Raw genomic sequence first — 19,669 nt, forward strand, 5'->3', positions numbered from 1 at the left:
GTGTCTGTATTCTTTCACATTGGGAAATAAAAAAGGTATAAAGATGTATTTAGATAGAACAAGTTTCATAACTTAATTGATATATATATATATATATATATATATATATATATATATATATATATATATATAATATAATGCCCTGGTTATATCAGTGGATGTCTCTATAGAAGCAACCAAATCAAACCACTTTCACAAATACATTTTGAAACTTCACAAACACAGCACCACTATACTTTTTTATTTCTATAAGTATATCTACCGTCTTTTTTCAGAAATATTTTTCTTGTAAAGTAAACGTGTGTTATCTATCTTTAAAATAATTGTCACTTGGTTTGACATGTTATGTAGCATTAAAGTGTTTTTAAGCGTGGCTTCATTGTCAAAATTGTTTAGGACACTGAGTATTAAATACGATAAAGTTTATTATTACTTGAATATGACATGCATCCTTACTTTTTTTCAGACTTGCTGATTGATCAACATTTACATCAGACCCTTAGCATTAACATTTCAAAACAGGATCTCTCTTGATGCCAACAGACCTTTAAACGTCTAAAACAATCTCTCTTATTATGTTCCATGATCTTTTCTGCATCTCCCCATAGACGTGCTAATCACTCCCAGGAATACAAGCTTCAGAACAACAAGTGTTCCTGACTGCTTTGACCTTCTGCCTGCGGATCTCAAGGGCGTGAGACGCTGGAGTCTCTCCTGCCATCGCTCTTGCTCAGACTAGACTCAGTGGAGGTTCTGAAATGTCAGAGATTCCCGCTAGTCTCAGTGGAAGCACTAATTACCCCAAACACACTGCAGCTCAGATGCTGAAAGGACAGATGTCTTGTTATCCCAACAATGCTCCCTTTTGTGAATGATTGGCTTTTTTAGGAACACAAACACATGCTGAGGGAAAGGTCAGAGTTTTCCAGAAAGGCTTGAGTTCATTGTTTGTTTGTTTTTGAACAGCCATGTGATATGAAGATGATGTGAAGACAAGGTGATGCAACTTTACAGCCTTATTGGGATATTCAACTAATATTTATTTAACTGATGATAAGACTATATCACAATCATGGATTTGGCTAAATCTGTCAAAGCCAAAAACAAAATAAATCCAATGATATTTCATATATTATTTACTATATCATTCAAATTTGCTGAATTGATGCTCAAGAAACGTTTCTTTGAAGACAACTAAGACAATGCATAATTCCTAAGGATGTTCTTTGTTGCATTGTTTATTTTATGTTATAATATGTTGATTTTATTTTTCAGTAGTGATAAAAAAATAGTAGAAACTATTCCAGAGGTTACATTGATTTTAAGTTGAGGTGTTTTTATCTATAAAAACTACAATAAGATAAAGGTTCAAATGTCATGGTGATCTGGATGTTAGACTCTAAAAATGCTGGGTTGTTTCAAACCATATTTGGGTCAAATATGGACAAACCAACATGGACAAATTTAAACCAACAATTGGGTTTGGTCATATTTGACCCAAACATGGGTTAAAACAACCCAGCATTTCTAGAGTGTAATATCACACCATAAATTGTTAAAAATGCATTTTAAAGATATGGCCAAAGGATATTTGCAGCATATTGTGACAAAAGGAGCTTGAGTGTTAGGTTTTCCTAGGCCTCACTGAGCTGATGGTGACTGTGCTATACAGATTGAATCAGAATCGAAGAGTAGGCTGGTTTCCAGTTTAGAATCCTACATTAATCAATATATAAGAATGATATATAAAAATTAATGAATATTGAAAACCCATTTGCACAGACATTTTGCAAATTCAAAAGTGCACTGAGATGACAATGTGTTTGCATGCCACATCACTACATTAAACAATGATATTTAATGTTTGCATTTGAAAACCTAGTTTGAAACCTTGATAAAGAGTGAGATCGTTATTCTCTATAATTAGAGACTTATTGTCACATTTTATTTTCACTGTATGTTGCTTGCAAACATTGGTCTTTAGCAGAATATACAGCTACTTTTGAATGGCTGTCAGTGGAGAAAGATGTTTTTTGGCAGCACAATGGTGCAATCACAGAACTTCCTGGAAGAAGAAAAAAATGGGCAAAATTTACACCTTTAGGGGTACAACAGCTTATCACTGGGACAGGAGGAGGACAACTTTGTACCTTATGTAGCCCTAAAAGGTGCATTTGAGTAGTAATATGCACCCTTAAGGTAATAAGGTACAAAGATGTTCCTTTAAGGGTACTACCCCACTGACAAGCTGAGAGTGTAACCAAAACTTGACTTCATGTTTTCAAGTCAAAAGTTTGTCCTGAGGTCATGCCATTTTGCTTTAAAATAAATATTTGCTTTACTCTTCTGACGTCTCATGAGGTTAGTCATGCGCAGACACCAACCTCTATTACCAAGACGATCATCACATGATATAAAAGGAGATTTTTCACCAGACTCTTTTATAACAGGCTGGGAAGTCTGCAGAGGTATTAATGTAAAAACATCTGAACTTTATGTGGCTCTTTGATCAATTTAATGTTAATTTGCTGATGCAATTGAATTTTATATTGAGAATAACATTGTTCTATCTAGACATTCTAGTAATCTTGATGCACAATGTTTAACCTTTCATGTTCTCTATTTTTTTTTTTCAGAAAGTTGTGTTATTAAAAGATGAATGTTTCACTGGTGGGTAACATCACCCAACCCACAATTCTGCGGGACAGCTTTAGCACAGCAGTGGCTAAGAATGTGATAGTGGTTAGTTTGTGCATCTCCATCAACTATATCAACGGCACGCTCATCCACACCTTCATCAAGCATGAGATCTTTAACGGAAACCCTCGGTACATTCTCTTCATTCATATGGTGTTCAACGACATGATTCAGCTGATTATTACAGTCCTTCTTCATGTGTTGAGCTACATTGTGTTTACTATCAATGTCTCTTTCTGCTGTGTCGTATTGATGAGCGCTATATTCACAACGCTCAACACACCACTGAACCTGGCCGCCATGGCTATAGAGCGCTACATCGCTATCTGCAACCCTTTGCGCCATGCTCAGATCTGTACCGTACCTAAAACATACATCCTTATCGGCCTAATCTGGAGCCTGAATGCCATCCAGGCTCTACCAGACCTGTTCGTCCTGTTGGCTACACAGCCACGAACCTTCTTCTACACCAATATCTTCTGCTTCAGAGATTATGTGTTCAATAACTCATATATGATAGAGAAGAGAAATGTTGTGTATATTATTTACCTGGCATTTGTTGGGCTGACTATAGTGTATACTTACATAAAGATCATGTTTGTTGCAAAGGCCACAAGCTTGGATGCTGGCAAAGCTCGAAGTACCATCATCCTACATGGGATCCAGCTTCTGATGTGCTTGCTAACGTTTGTCGGGCCCTTCCTGGACAAGCTGCTGACGGCTATGTTTCCGATGCTTATTCTGGAGATGAGATTTTTTACTTATTTAGTCATCCAGATAATGCCCAGGTTTGTCAGTCCTATTGTGTATGGCGTGAGAGATCAAACATTTTGTAAGTACCTGAAAAGATACTTACTGTGTACAATGTTTGAGATGAGGAGTACGATAAAAACTCTCCAACCCAAAAAGAATTTGGTGAAAGTTTCCGATAAATCCATATGAAGGCTCATTATATCACAATATTGTAAAGAAAGCAACATTTGTGAATGAATCTGATTTGTAGACATGTGTGAAAGAAATTAATAAATATATACTGGTCTACATATGCGGTGATTACAGATTAAAGCACATAATGTAAAATGCAAATGATAATTTGAGTGTATGCATGGCAGCTGTATGTGGCACTCTACAGACATAAATGTCAATGGTAAAAGTCTCTTTATGAAAAAGAAAACACACATATAATACATGACTTAAATCTGCAGTTTCAACCTTTTCCATTTTCATAGCTTTTACATGGAAAATATCAGACTCAAGTATCCTTTTCACAACACAAAATAAGTGTTTCATCTATATCTATATCTATATAACATCTATATATAAATGTTTCATTCACGGTAACTGCCTTTCATAAAGCTCTTACTATAAAACTTTTTATTTGCATCTCTTCTCGTTCAGTTTAATACATTTGTCTAATATTTAATCCAACTGAACTTAATGGTTGATCAATGAATCATTTGGTACACCTATAGATTTCTATAGATATTGATTCTATAGACAATTTCCATATAACTTGTTTACAATTTCCGATATGGATAACTAAATGTAATGAATTCTTTTTACATAAGTGATTTATAATAACCACCACTATGTTCAAAGTGTGCACACACGTGTGTTTGTGTGTTTGTTTGTTTGTGTGTGTGTGTGTGTGTGTGTGTGTGTGTGTGTGTGCGAGAGAGAGAGAGAGAGGGAGACAAATTTGCAATTTGTGAACATAGAGATAGAGCACAAGGGAGAGGAAACAGTCGATGACTGTGTAACATCAGATTGATCAGAGATGCATCAAGGGAGACAAATACATCAAATACACTATATTATATTACTCACCCGTATATGTTCAACTACAGTATAGATTCAGTCATATGCCACAGTGAGAATATTTACTGTATTGGCAGCAAACTCTGTTCTAGCACAAAACCTCATGGCAGTTTCATAACCTCATCACAACTTTTGATAACACACTAGATACTATTACAAACATTATGGATTCAATTACATAAGTTAGGTACTGTAAGTGTATTTTCTAATGTGGCAACTGTAGCCTGTATTACTGTAATTATTTCAGTAAAAAGGGTGATTTGAAACATGTATCTTGCATTGTTTGCTGTTGAATGAACTGATTGTTATACTAAATTGAAAGAAGCTCATACTGTTGTGTTTCGGTGATTAAACCAAATTTTCTCATTACATATTACAATAATTATGTGTTTGGAACAATGATTATGTGGACTGAAATGTGTATGACTGTAATGAAAGCAGGGATCAGGTTTTGAAAGAATGACTAGCTGTGTTACAAGTGTGATCAGTTTAGATTTTTGTACTAAGAGTTTTGAAAATGTACCCCTTACTTGTGAAAATAGTACCAAAGCAAATAAAAAACGCACTCATGTAACCTCGGTTCCCTGAGAGTAACGGGAACGAGTATTGCGTCTGCTAGATGCTATGGGAAAACTCTTTTTCTCAAGAATATTGAAGTCTTTATTTTAAAACGCAGTGCAGCAAGCACAGTGCAGAGCTGTATAACCTATGGCGAAGCGGCGAGGACGCACAAACCCTCGCGCGTGTCAAACCCGCCAAAATGGGCATGGCTGCCTATACAAGCAGCCCATTTCGCCATAGGAATCAGATTAAATCGACTGAAGCGACAGTACCTGAACGTGAAGCTTAATAGCACGGCCGTCAACGCTATACTCGTTCCCGTTACTCTCAGGGAACCGAGGTTAAGTTAGTAACCAAGTACGTTCCCTTTCGAGAATGGTTCACTCGTATTGTGTCTGCTAGACGCTATGGAAACCCATTTCAAAATGCCGTGCTATTAGCTGATGAATTCGCTCTGAACTACCGTGTGGAGCTGTTAAGCCCAAGGCTTATAGTAGAACTAAAAGTCAAAATCCAACGGGGACCGGACCAATGTCGGAGCCCGCGAAAGGATACCTAGAGGTTTAGATAGAAAGGACTCATGCCTGCAGAGCCGGCATTTCCAAGTTCTAAAATCGTACAAATGTGGACGGTGAAGACCAACCGGGCGCCGCACAAATGTCTTCAATTGGTACCGCCACTGAACCATGCCCATGAAGAGACCATGCCCCTTGTGGAATGGGCCCTGATGCCTATGGGGCATTGAAGGCCCATTGAGGTGTAGGCTAAAGAGATAGCGTCCACTATTCATCGTGACAATCTTCGTGACTGGGAGCCCTTTGGTGCGGCTGCCGAAGCATACAAAGAGCTGTTCCAACTGTCTGAATGGGGCAGAACCCTCTAAATAAACTCTGAGAGCCCTAACAAGTCAGAGTAGACTCGATTCTCTATCGTCTTCCGATAGGGGAAGGGCCGATAGTGAAATGACCTCCTGAACGGAGTCGAGAGCACCTTGGGTACATAGCCATGTCTTGGTCTGAGGATGACTTTGGAGTTGAGGTGGGTTAAGCCTCCTGCTCCTTTTGAGGAAGCGCACGATCAGGTTGTTCCAAGGACTGGCCGGCCACAGGAGCATGGAAGGCTGCTATGGCCGCCACGTATAAGCGTTTGAGCGTGGGGGGTGGGGAGTCCAGCAGCTCTTGAAGAAAAGAAAATACCGGTGGTACTTCGCACGAGCAGGGGTCTAGGTTCCGAGCTGCACACCTGCCGGTGAACACTGACCACTTAAGGGCATAGAGGCGTCTCATTGACGGAGCCCTAGCTTAGGTGATAGTGCTTAGGACTCTGTCCGGGAGGTCCCTGGATACCCGTTGAGGAGCCATACATGAAGAGGCCACAAGTCGGGACGGGGGTTCCAGACTGTCCTGTTCGCCCGCGTGAGGAGGTCCTTCCTCAGCAGCATAAGCCAGGGAGATGTCTCTAGCAGCTGCATTAACTCAGGGATCCATGTTTGGGTGCGCCAGAGAGGGGCTATTAAGAGGACTGCACTTGTTCTCCCTGATCCGTTCGATGACCTGAGGGAGCATAGAGACCGGAGGGAATGCGTAAAGAGGACGGCTGGGCCATTCGTGGGCCAGCGCATCCCTGTTCTTTGAAAAGAATGTTGGGCAGTGAAAGTTGTCTTCTGTGGCGAAGAGGTCTACCTCTGCCCTCCCGAAGACACTCCAAATTAAATGAACTTTCTGAGGGTGAAGAGACCATTCCCTGGGGGGGACATTGTCTTGAGATAGCATATCTGCACCCTGGTTCAGTATGCCTGGTACATGTGCTGCTCTTAGCGAGTGCAGGTTGGTGTGTGCCCATAAAAGGAGCTGTTTGGCCATGGTGTACAGGTTGTTCGACCTAAGACCACCCTGGCAATTTATATATGACACCACTGCCATGTTGTCCGTCCGGACTAAGATGTGGTGTCCCGCCAGGTTTGGGAGGAAGGTTTTTAAGGCTAGAAAGACTGCTCTCACTTCGAGGCAGTTGATATGCAGGCGCTTCTCCGAGCTCGACCAGAGGCCGGAGGTTGGCTTGCCCTCGTACAGAGCCCCCCCAACCTAGGTCGAAATCACCTTGCTCCTCGAGACTAGACCCATGCTTACACCAGACTGGTTCCAGCTGGTGTCTTTCCAAGGGGCCAGGGCTTTGATACAGCCATGGTTTAACCTGATGCGTAGGTGGCCGTACCGCCACACATGAGCCGGGACTCGGGGGCTTCAGCCAGCGCTGAAGGGGACGCATATGCAGTAGGCCTAATTGGAGTACTGACGATGCGGAGGCCATAAGGCCCAGTGCCCTTTGAAATGTTCTGAGGGGTAGGTAAGAGCCCGCTTTGAACGAAGCAGCTAGCTGTTGAATGGAGAGAGCGCGGTCTGGCATGAGCCAAGCTCTCATCTGAAAAGAGTCGATAACTGTTCCCAGGAAGGTTATACGCTGGCTGGGGGACAGTACACTCTTGGAGAAGTTGATACTGAACCCAAGGAATTCTAAATGGCTGAGGAGCCAGGATCTGTGGGTTTGTAACTCGGCTAAAGAGATAGCGTCCACTATCCATCGTGACAATCTTCGTGACCGGGAGCCCTTTGGTGCGGCCGCCGAAACATACAAAGAGCTGTTCCGACTGTCTGAACGGGGCAGAACCCTCTAAATAAACTCTGAGAGCCCTAACAAGGCAGAGTAGACTCGATTCTCTATCGTCTTCCGAATCCGATGCTCCCTTTTGTGAATGATTGGCTTTTTTAGGAACACAAACACATGCTGAGGGAAAGGTCAAAGTTTTCCAGAAAGGCTTGAGTTAATTGTTTGTTTGTTTTTGAACAGCCATGTGATATGAAGATGATGTGAAGACAAGGTGATGCAACTTTACAGCCTTATTGGGATATTCACTAACATTTATTTAACTGATGATAAGACTATATCACAATCATGGATTTGGCTAAACCTGTCAAAGCCAAAAACAAAATAAATCCAATGATATTTCATATATCATTTATATCATTCAAATTTGCTGAATTGATGCTCAAGAAACGTTTCTTTGAAGACAACTAAGACAATGCATAATTACTAAAGATGTTCTTTGTTGCATTAATTTATTTATTTTTTCAGTAGTGATAAAAGATAGTAGAAACAATTCCAGAAGTTACATTGATTTTAAGTTGAGGTGTTTTTATCTATAAAAACTACAATAAGAGAAAGGTTCAAATGTCATGGTGATCTGGATGTTACACTCTAAAAATGCTGGGTTGTTTCAACCCATATTTGGGTCAAATATGGACAAACCCAACTGCTGGTTTAAATTAACCTTTTAAAATGTTTAATTTAAACCAACAATTGGGTTTGGCCATATTTGACCCAAACATGGGTTAAAACAACCCAGCATTTCTAGAGTGTAATATCACACCTTAAATTGTTAAAAATGCATTTTAAAGATCTGAGGAAATAAAGATATTTAAGGTCTTTATCATGGTGCTTTCTTTGCCACATCAAATTGACTTTTTCTTTATTATGTTTCATATGGCCAAAGGATATTTGCAGCATATTGTGACAAAAGGAGCTTGAGTGTTAGGTTTTCCTAGGCCTCACTGAGCTGATGGTGACTGTGCTATACAGATTGAATCAGAATCGAAGAGTAGGCTGGTTTCCAGTTTAGAATCCTACATTAATCAATATATAAGATTTATATATATTATATTATATTATATTATATTATATTATATTATATTATATTATATTATATTATATTATATTATATTATATTATATTATATTATATTATATTATATTATATTATTATATTATATTATATTATATATAAGAACATTTATGAATATTGAAAACCCATTTGCACAGACAGGCTGCAAATTCAAAAGTGCACTGAGATGAAAATGTGTTTGCATGCCACATCACTACATTAAACAATGATATTTAATGTTTGCATTTGAAAACCAAGTTTGAAACCTTGATAAAGAGTGAGATCGTTATTCTCTATAATTAGAGACTTATTGTCACATTTTATTTTCACTGTATGTTGCTTGCAAACATTGGTCTTTAGCAGAACAGAATCACAGAACTTCCTGAAATTTGTTCAAAATTTGCACCTTTAGGGGTACAACAGCTTATCACTGGGACAGGAGGAGGACAACTTTGTACCTTATGTAGCCCTAAAAGGTGCATTTGAGTAGTAATATGTACCCTTAAGACAAGCTGAGAGTGTAACCAAAACTTGACTTCATGTTTTCAAGTCAAAAGTTTGTCCTGAGGTCATGCCATTTCGCTTTAAAATAAATATTTGCTTTACTCTTCTGACGTCACATGAGGTTAGTCATGCGCAGACACCAACCTCTATTACCAAGACGATCATCACATGATATAAAAGGAGATTTTTCGCCAGACTCTTTTATAACAGGCTGGGAAGTCTGCAGAGGTATTAATGTAAAAACATCTGAACTTTATGTGACTCTTTGATCAATTTAATGTTCATTTGCTGATGCAATTGAATTTTACATTGAGAATAACATTGTTCTATCTAGACATTCTAGTAATATTGATGCACAATGTTTAACCTTTCATGTTCTCTATTTTTTTTTCAGAAAGTTGTGTTATTAAAAGATGAATGTTTCACTGGTGGGTAACATCACCCAACCCACAATTCTGCGGGACAGCTTTAGCACAGCAGTGGCTAAGAATGTGATAGTGGTTAGTTTGTGCATCTCCATCAACTATATCAACGGCACGCTCATCCACACCTTCATCAAGCATGAGATCTTTAACGGAAACCCTCGGTACATTCTCTTCATTCATATGGTGTTCAACGATACGATTCAGCTGATTATTACAGTCCTTCTTCATGTGTTGAGCTACATTCTGTTTACTATCAATGTCTCTTTCTGCTGTGTTCTATTGATGAGCGCTATATTCACAACGCTCAACACACCACTGAACCTGGCCGCCATGGCTATAGAGCGCTACATCGCTATCTGCAACCCTTTGCGTCATGCTCAGATCTGTACCATACCTAAAACATACATCCTTATCGGCCTAATCTGGAGCCTGAATGCCATCCAGGCTCTACCAGACCTGTTCGTCCTGTTGGCTACACAGCCACGAACCTTCTTCTACACCAATATCTTCTGCTTCAGAGATTATCTGTTCAATAACCCATATATGATAGAGAAGAGAATTATTGTGTATATTATTTACCTGGCATTTGTTGGGCTGACTATAGTGTATACTTACATAAAGATCATGTTTGTTGCAAAGGCCACAAGCTTGGATGCTGGCAAAGCTCGAAGTACCATCATCCTACATGGGATCCAGCTTCTGATGTGCTTGCTAACGTTTGTCGGGCCCTTCCTGGACAAGCTGCTGACGGCTATGTTTCCGATGCTTATTCTGGAGATGAGATTTTTTACTTATTTAGTAATCCAGATAATGCCCAGGTTTGTCAGTCCTATTGTGTATGGCGTGAGAGATCAAACATTTTGTAAGTACCTGAAAAGATACTTACTGTGTACAATGTTTGAGATGAGGAGTACGATAAAAACTCTCCAACCCAAAAAGAATTTGGTGAAAGTTTCCGATAAATCCATATGAAGGTTCATTATATCACAATATTGTAAAGAAAGCAACATTTGTGAATGAATCTGATTTGTAGACGTGTGAAAGAAATTAATAAATATATACTGGTCTACATATGCGGTGATTACAGATTAAAGCACATCATGTAAAAAGCAAATGATAATTTGAGTGTATGCATGGCAGCTGTATGTGGCACTTTACAGACATAAATGTCAATGGTAAAAGTCTCTTTATGAAAAAGAAAACACACATATAATACATGACTTAAATCTGCAGTTTCAACCTTTTCCATTTTCATAGCTTTTACATGGAAAATATCACTCATATCCTTTTCACAAAATAAGTGTTTCATCTACACTGTAAAAAATTTGCTGTAGTTATGCAGCTGTTTGCCAGTAACTTACTGTATATTTAAATTTATGTTATTTACTGGCAACAGTTTGTTCAAAGTTAAATGAACATTAAACATTAACAAGTCTTTGTCTTTGTCTTTACAGAATAAAATTATAAAATAACAATCTAATGCAAAGCATTCTGGGAACCAGAAATCTTCATCAACCTTTTTCTGTTTTTTTCCTTCAGATTTTGGTACCCAGAATGCTTTGCATGAGGCTGTTATTTTAGTTTTATTCTGTAAAGATAAAGACTCGTTAATGTTTAATGTTCATTTAATTTTGAACAAATTGTTGCCAGTAAATAACATCAATTTAAATCTACAGTAAGTTACTGGCAAGTAGCTGCCAGTAATACTGTAATTTCTACAGATTTTTCTAACAGTGTATATATAAATGTTTCATTCACGGTAACTGCCTTTCATAAAGCTCTTACTATAAAACTTTTTATTTGCATCTCTTCTCGTTTATTTTAATACATTTGTCTAATATTTAATCCAACTGAACTTAATGGTTAATCAATTAATCATTTGGTACACCTATAGATTTCTATAGATATTGATTCTTTAGAAAATTTCTGTACAACTTGTTTACAATTTCCGATATGGATAACTAAATGTAATGAATTCTTTTTACATAAGTGATTTATAATAACCACCACTATGTTCAAAGTGTGCACACACGTGTGTTTGTGTGTGTGTGTGTGTGTGTGTGTGTGTGTGTGTGTGAGATGAAGGGAGAGGAAACAGTCGATGACTGTGTAATATCAGATTGATCAGAGATGCATCAAGGGAGACAAATAGGTAACACTTTACAATAAGGGTACATGAATAATCATGTACTAATGCCTGAATTAATAGTTACTTCAACATGAACTCATGATTAGTGAAGATATGAACTAATCATGAACAAATGAAGAGCTAACCTTAACTACGACAGGAGTCATAAGAATTCATATATGAATAACAGCAGCCTTAACTACAGGTTAGTACATGTGTTTGATAGTTAATGCATTAATTAACACTTAGGGTTAAACAAAATCAATCAGGCTCCGTAAGATGGAATAAGAAATATTTTGACTTTGAAATACATATAAACAATTTATTACTGTCATAATTTAAACTATTGACACCAGCAGCTTCATCATAAACATTACTGAGAGGCACGGGATTAGTTTATCATTAATTTCACTGATCCTCCTTATCAAACATAAAATACTAAATACACTAATAATTCATCTTAATAGGCCTTAATCTGTTTTGTGAAATTCTTTTTCCCATCAAACTAAACCTTCTATGACTTAACCAAACAGGAAACATGAACACGGTCAGGGGAACGTTTGCTGGGATCAGTACTTCACTCTCCATCCAGACAGAAGCTGTGATGATACTGTACCTCCGTTCTCTGACTTTTTGAAAAGCCACACAACATCACTTATCTGGGCTGAATACTAGTTGTACATGTGCATTGGATAGTAAGTTTATGATAAATTATGAGCTGAATTTGGTAAGTAGTTAACAATTAATTAATTATGATGTGCCCCCTCATGTAAAGTCATGACATTATGATGCATTAACAAGTCATTAGTTGATGTTAGTGTATGGTTAGTTAATAATTAGTTAATTATAATGTGCCCCTTCAAGTAAAGTCATGTCACAGTCATGCATTAACAAGCCATGAGTTGATGTTAGTGTATGGTTAGTTAATCATGAGTTAGTAATGATGTGCCCCCTCAAGTAAAGTCATGACATTATGATGCATTAACAAGTCATTAGTTGATGTTAGTGTATGGTTAGTTAATAATTAGTTAATTATAATGTGCCCCTTCAAGTAAAGTCATGACACAGTCATGCATTAACAAGCCATGAGTTGATGTTAGTGTATGGTTAGTTAATCATGAGTTAGTAATGATGTGCCCCCTCAAGTAAAGTCATGACATTATGATGCATTAACAAGTCATTAGTTGATGTTAGTGTATGGCTAGTTAATAATTAGTTAATTATAATGTGCCCCTTCAAGTAAAGTCATGACACAGTCATGCATTAACAAGCCATGAGTTGATGTTAGTGTATGGTTAGTTAATCATGAGTTAGTAATGATGTGCCCCCTCAAGTAAAGTCATGACACAATGATGCATTTACAAATCATTAACTAAAATATGAATAAACATATACAATAAGAGTGCCATCCTTATTCCTTTACACCCATGGTAAAAAAAAAGTAAAAAAAATTAAAATTAAAAATATTTTATTTTTATTTATATAATTAAAAAAATATATATGGACTTAAAAGAAAGCCCAAACATACCTGTAAAGACACACATAAGGCACATTTACAAGTAAAATATGGCACATCCATAAGCTAATGCTAATCGAAGCATATACATTAAACGACAAATAATACAGGTAATTACTGTACATAACTTCCTTAAAACTCCTACTACAACATACATGCAAACATGTCTTTAATTATTAATTCTGTTTTCCAAAGCAGTCAACATTTATTAGATTAAAATGCCAGCATTACCGTAGCGAACACAACTAACGTGCAGAGAAAGCACTGAGTGGGCCGCTATTGAGTGTCCCACCAGAAACAAATCCCACATACTGTAGGTCCGGGAAACGTATCCATTACTAAACATATTCATAAATGAACTATATAAAAAAAAATCGAATCAAATTATATGTATTAGTGGTAGTTATTTTAGTCTATTTTCAACATTTGGTTTGATGGATCTGTGTAATTAATGGCTAAACTAGATGTACCGCATCGCGGTACAAAATATGACCGCCGCTCAGGCCTGCACTGGCTTTCCGGGGCCCCCGGGGACCAAACGAAATTTTTCCGTAGAAGTCTAGTGGGGCTACATGCCCACCAAATTTCATGTTCCCCGGTGTTTCGGTGTCCCTGGTATCGTTGACGAAAAATTTACGGGGGCCCCAGCGCAGGGGGGGGAAGTGGCCCCCGGGGACCAAACGAAATTTTTCCGTAAAAGTCTAGTAGACCAACATACCATAAAAATTTCTTCATCCTCGGTGCCACGGTTCAGGTAGTTATTTAGGAAAAACTGCATTTTTTTGGGTTTGGGGGGGGCCCAGCGCGGGGGGGGGAGTGGCCCCCGGGGACTAAACGAAATTTTTCCGTAGAAGTGTAGTGGGGCTACATGCCCACCAAATTTCATGTTCCCCGGTGCTTCGGTGTCCCTGGTATCGTTGACGAAAAATTTACGGGGGCCCCAGCGCGGGGGGGGAAGTGGCCCCGGGGACCAAACAAAATTTTTCCGTAAAAGTCTAGTAGACCAACATACCATAAAAATTTCTTCATCCTCGGTGCCACGGTTCAGGTAGTTATTTAGGAAAAACTGCATTTTTTTGGTTTTGGGGGGGCCCAGCGCGGGGGGGGAGTGGCCCCCGGGGACCAAACGAAATTTTTCCGTAGAAGTCTAGTGGGGCTACATGCCCACCAAATTTCATGTTCCCCGGTGCTTCGGTGTCCCTGGTATCGTTGACGAAAAATTTACGGGGGCCCCAGCGCGGGGGGGGGGGGAGTGGCCCCCGGGGACCAAACGAAATTTTTCCGTAAAAGTCTAGTAGACGAACATACCATAAAAATTTCTTCATCCTCGGTGCCACGGTTCAGGTAGTTATTTAGGAAAAACTGCATTTTTTTGGGTTAAGGGGGGCCCAGCGCGGGGGGGGGAGTGGCCCCCGGGGACCAAACGAAATTTTTCCGTAGAAGTCTAGTGGGGCTACATGCCCACCAAATTTCATGTTCCCCGGTGCTTCGGTGTCCCTGGTATCGTTGACGAAAAATTTACGGGGGCCCCAGCGCGGGGGGGGGGGAGTGGCCCCCGGGGACCAAACGAAATTTTTCCGTAAAAGTCTTGTAGACGAACATACCATAAAAATTTCTTCATCCTCGGTGCCACGGTTCAGGTAGTTATTTAGGAAAAACTGCATTTTTTTGGGTTAAGGGGGGCCCAGCGCGGGGGGGGGGAGTGGCCCCCGGGGACCAAACGAAATTTTTCCGTAGAAGTCTAGTGGGGCTACATGCCCACCAAATTTCATGTTCCCCGGTGTTTCGGTGTCCCTGGTATCGTTGACGAAAAATTTACGGGGGCCCCAGCGCGGGGGGGGAAGTGGCCTCCGGGGACCAAACGAAATTTTTCCGTAAAAGTCTAGTAGACCAACATACCATAAAAATTTCTTCATCCTCGGTGCCATGGTTCAGGTAGTTATTTAGGAAAAACTGCATTTTTTTGGGTTTGGGGGGGCCCAGCGCGGGGGGGGAGTGGCCCCCGGGGACCAAACGAAATTTTTCCGTAAAAGTCTAGTAGACCAACATACCATAAAAATTTCTTCATCCTCGGTGCCACGGTTCAGGTAGTTATTTAGGAAAAACTGCATTTTTTGGGGTTTGGGGGGGCCCAGCGCGGGGGGGGGAGTGGCCCCCGGGGACCAAACGAAATTTTTCCTTAGAAGTCTAGTGGGGCTACATGCCCACCAAATTTCATGTTCCCCGGTGCTTCGGTGTCCCTGGTATCGTTGACGAAAAATTCAGTAAGGTGACGAAAAAAAAAAAAAAAAAAACTTTGACAATCCCTATATGACCGCTTTCGCTAGCTACGCTAGCGGCGGTCATAATAATCACATACCATACCAATTATTTGTCACCAAGCAGCAGATGGCAGATTATGATATTAGTTTAAACTATGGCAGTATTAAATCATATGTTTAATTCAAATTCAGATTACTTATTTATTCTTATGAAGCCGAATTTATTTTGTTTACCCCTAAATGTTAATTAATGCATTAACTATCAAACATGTACTAACATTTAGTTAAGGCTGCTGTTATACATGCATGAATCCTAATGACTCCTGACTTAGTTAAGGTTAGCTCTTCATTTGTTCATGATTAATTCATATCATCACTAATCATGAGTTCATGTTAAAGTAACTATTAATTTAGGCATTAGTACATGATTATTCATGTACCCTTATTGTAAAGTGTTACAGACAAATACATCAAATACACCATTTTACATAACAGCATGTAGATATTCCACATTACTGTAACTCACCCGTATAATGTTCAACTACAGTATAGATTCAGTCATATGCCACAGTGAGAATATTTACTGTATTGGCAGCAAACTCTGTTCTAGCACAAAACCTCATGGCAGTTTCATAACCTAATCACAACTTTTGATAACACACTAGATACTATTACAAACATTATGGATTCAATTACATAAGTTAGGTAATGTAAGTGTATTTTCTAATGTGGCAACTGTAGCCTGTATTACTGTAATTATTTCAGTAACAAGGGTGATTTGAAACATGTATCTTGCATTGTTTGCTGTTGAATGAACTGATTGTTAAAAGTACTAAATTGAAAGAAGCTCATACTGTTGTGTTTCGGTGATTAAACCAAATTTTCTCATTACATATTACAATAATTATGTGTTTGGAACAATGATTATGTGGACAGAAATGTGTATGACTAATGAAAGCAGGGATCAGGTTTTGAAAGAATGACAAGCTGTGTTACAAGTGTGATCAGTTTAGATTTTTGTACTAAGAGTTTTGAAAATGTACCCCTTACTTGTGAAAATAGTACCAAAGCAAATAAAAAACGTACTCGGTTACTAATGTAACCTCGGTTCCCTGAGAGTAACGGGAACGAGTATTGCGTCTGCTAGACGCTATGGGAAAACTCTTTTACTCAAGAATATTGAAGCCTTTATTTTAAAACGCAGTGCAGCAAGCACAGTGCAGAGCTGTATAACGTGCTGATTGGCTGGGCTGCGGGAACTGCATGAACCTATGGCGAAGGTAATCTTCGTGACCGGGAGCCCTTTGGTGCAGCCGCTGAAGCATACAAAGAGCTGTTCCGACTGTCTGAACGGGGCAGAACCCTCTAAATAAACTCTGAGAGCCCTAACAAGGCAGAGTAGACTCGATTCTCTATCGTCTTCCGATAGGGGAAGGGCCGACAGCGAAATGACCTGGGCTCTGAACGGAGTCGAGAGCACCATGGGTACATAGCCATGTCTTGGTTTGAGGACGACTTTGGAGTCGTTAGGCCCAAACTCAAGGCAGGAAGTGTTCATGGAGAGCGCTTGTAAATCACCCACTCGCTTGACCGATGCTAGAGCTAGCAAGAGTGCGGTCTTGAGCGAAAGAGGCTTTAAGTCATCCGACTGAAGCGGCTCGAAAGGGTGTCCCTTAAGGGCCCTGAAGACCGTAGATAGGTCCCAGGCGGGTGTAGAGGGAGGTCGAGGTGGGTTAAGCCTCCTGGCCCCTTTGAGGAAGCGCACGATCAGTTCGTTCCAAGGATTGGCCGGCCACAGGAGCATGCCAAAAGGGGCTAGTGCGCCAGAGAGGGGCTATTAGGAGGACTGCACACTTGTTCTCCCTGAGCCGCTCGATGACCTGAGGGAGCATCGAGACTGGAGGGAAGTTGAGCCCAAGGAATTCTAGATGGCTGAGGAGCCAGGATCTGTGGGTTTGTAACTCGGCCTCCCATTGGGCCAGAACGAGCCAATCATCGAGGTAGTTCAGAACACATATTCCCCACTGTCTCAGGAGGGAGAGAGCTGCGTCCATGCATTTCGTAAACGTACGAGGTGCCAGTGACAGTCCGAATGGTAGGACTGTGTACTGATAAGCCCGCCCCTCGAAGGCGAATCTCAAGAATGGCCTGTGATGGGGGGCTATCTGGATGTGAAAGTAAGCATCTTTCAGATCCACTGACAAAAACCAGTTGTCCTTACCGATGTTTCGACCACGGTATGAAAGTGTGGAGGTCTGCAAGCGAATTGGAGCGAGTAGCCTCGTTTTACAGTGTTCAGTACCCATTTTGACACATCGGGGATGGCTTCCCAGGCCTTACTAAAACCCCAGCTGATATTACCTCCATTTGTGTGTGTGTGTTATATGTCAAAAGTTTTTCTGAAGGATCATGTGACACTGAAAACTGGAGTAATGGCTGATGAAAATTCAGCTTTGCATCACAGGAATAAATTATATTTTGAAGTATATTAAAATAGAAAATAATTATTTTAAGTTTTACAATTTCACAATATTACCGTTTCTGATCAAATAAATACAGGCTTGATGAGCATATGAGACTTTCAAAAGCATTAAAAATAGTAACATTTCCAAACTTTTGACCAGATAGATATAGAAAAATGGCTGATTATTGTCACAGTAATACAGAAGGAGACAACACAGGTAAGTAGCAGAACACAGATGTTTCCTTTGCAGGAACTGGAAGCGTGAGCAGGAGAGTGAGAAGGTTGAGTATAACTGCAGTCAGATAGTTTGTAGGTAACTTAGCTGGAGGATAACAGGGATATTGATGTGATTAAAGATGGCTGAACAGGAGCTAAAGGAGAGTGACTGACGACTGATCTGTGGTATTGATGGTGACTGCTAATATAGGGTGAGATAACAAGGGTGATTGCTCGCAGGTGTGGGCGATGGTGGAGTGTGTGCAGGTGGTGAGCAGGGAGGATTCTGGGAAATGTAGTGTGCAGAGGTGATGGACTGGTGACTGAGGATGTGACAATTATTAGGTCATTTTTTCCATGGCCTCCAAATATATTATTCTCATCCTCCAACTGCTTAACCTTTTTCTATATATGGAGGCCATACAAAAATGGCCTATTCCATATGAAGTGCAGTACATTCAGATAATTATTTCTGTCTGACTTGATCCTGCTGTAGAAGAAACCAGGATGAATTACTGAAAGAACTGTCTGAATTCTTCCAATATACATTTTCCTATGCCTTTGTGTTTTTTCCCCCTTTATTTCCCCCAGTGACATAGGGCCTAACTGATGTCATGATCTACAATCAGAGTGTGTGAGCATTTAAAAAGCTGCCATGTCTTCACCGGTGCTGGTGCTTGCCAGACAGGGGCGAGTGCTGGACAAGGGTGAGTACTGGGGTCTGACTAGTTACCTAATTGCAGGTCTTTTTTCCATTCATTCGCTCTATTTCTATTCATTAATTTTGTGCTAACTATGAATGATATGCTACTGACATCTTGACTGAATAGTGATTTCTGCTACATTACTTATTTTCTGGATGGTTGCTTATTTTCAAAAGCACTAAAAACAGAAGAAAAAAAATTTAGTTGATGGTTTTTATCTACATCATTAACCCAAAATGTTTTGCTTAAATGACCTGTATGCATAATTCATTATTTGAGTTTTATACAATAATTTTATAGGAATATCATCATGTTCTGCTTTTTAAAAACATGTGATAAGATTAATATTTAATGTTTTCATGCAATATGTTTTTCAGTGGTTTATTTGGTGCACCACCATATTTATGTGTGTTCTTGTAGATATGATCAAATATGTATATTAAATGCAATGTCACTTTGGATAAAAGCATTATCCAACTGAAAAAGAAATTTAAATGTATAAAACTCCCAAACAATACAACGGTTGTTGTTAAACTTTTAAACGTTTAAAAAGTTTATTTATATTTAAAAATACACATATATTTGTATTTATAAATATTGTGTAAAACCCCAAATAATATCTTGAAATATTAATCATTGTTTAAAAACTTTTTTTTAA

The 19,669-nt window shown here is 39.3% G+C and overlaps 2 protein-coding genes across 2 annotated transcripts; both read left to right on the forward strand.

Moving 5' to 3' along the window:
- Nucleotides 1-2,655: 2,655 nt before the first annotated feature.
- LOC311301669 (odorant receptor 131-2-like) lies at nt 2,656-3,639 on the forward strand (the record flags this gene model as incomplete). The annotated part of the gene is made up of 1 exon (XM_084426945.1): nt 2,656-3,639. The coding sequence occupies one exon, from the start codon at nt 2,656-2,658 to the stop codon at nt 3,637-3,639; it is 984 nt and encodes a 327-aa protein (XP_084283071.1).
- Nucleotides 3,640-9,710: 6,071 nt separating this feature from the next.
- LOC311301670 (odorant receptor 131-2-like) lies at nt 9,711-10,694 on the forward strand (the record flags this gene model as incomplete). Its single annotated transcript, XM_084426946.1, has 1 exon — nt 9,711-10,694. The coding sequence occupies one exon, from the start codon at nt 9,711-9,713 to the stop codon at nt 10,692-10,694; it is 984 nt and encodes a 327-aa protein (XP_084283072.1).
- Between the last annotated feature and the right edge of the window lie 8,975 nt (nt 10,695-19,669).

The sequence above is a fragment of the Rutilus rutilus genome (genome assembly GCF_951802725.1).
Source record: "Rutilus rutilus genome assembly, chromosome: 12".
Classification (NCBI taxonomy): domain Eukaryota; kingdom Metazoa; phylum Chordata; class Actinopteri; order Cypriniformes; family Leuciscidae; genus Rutilus; species Rutilus rutilus.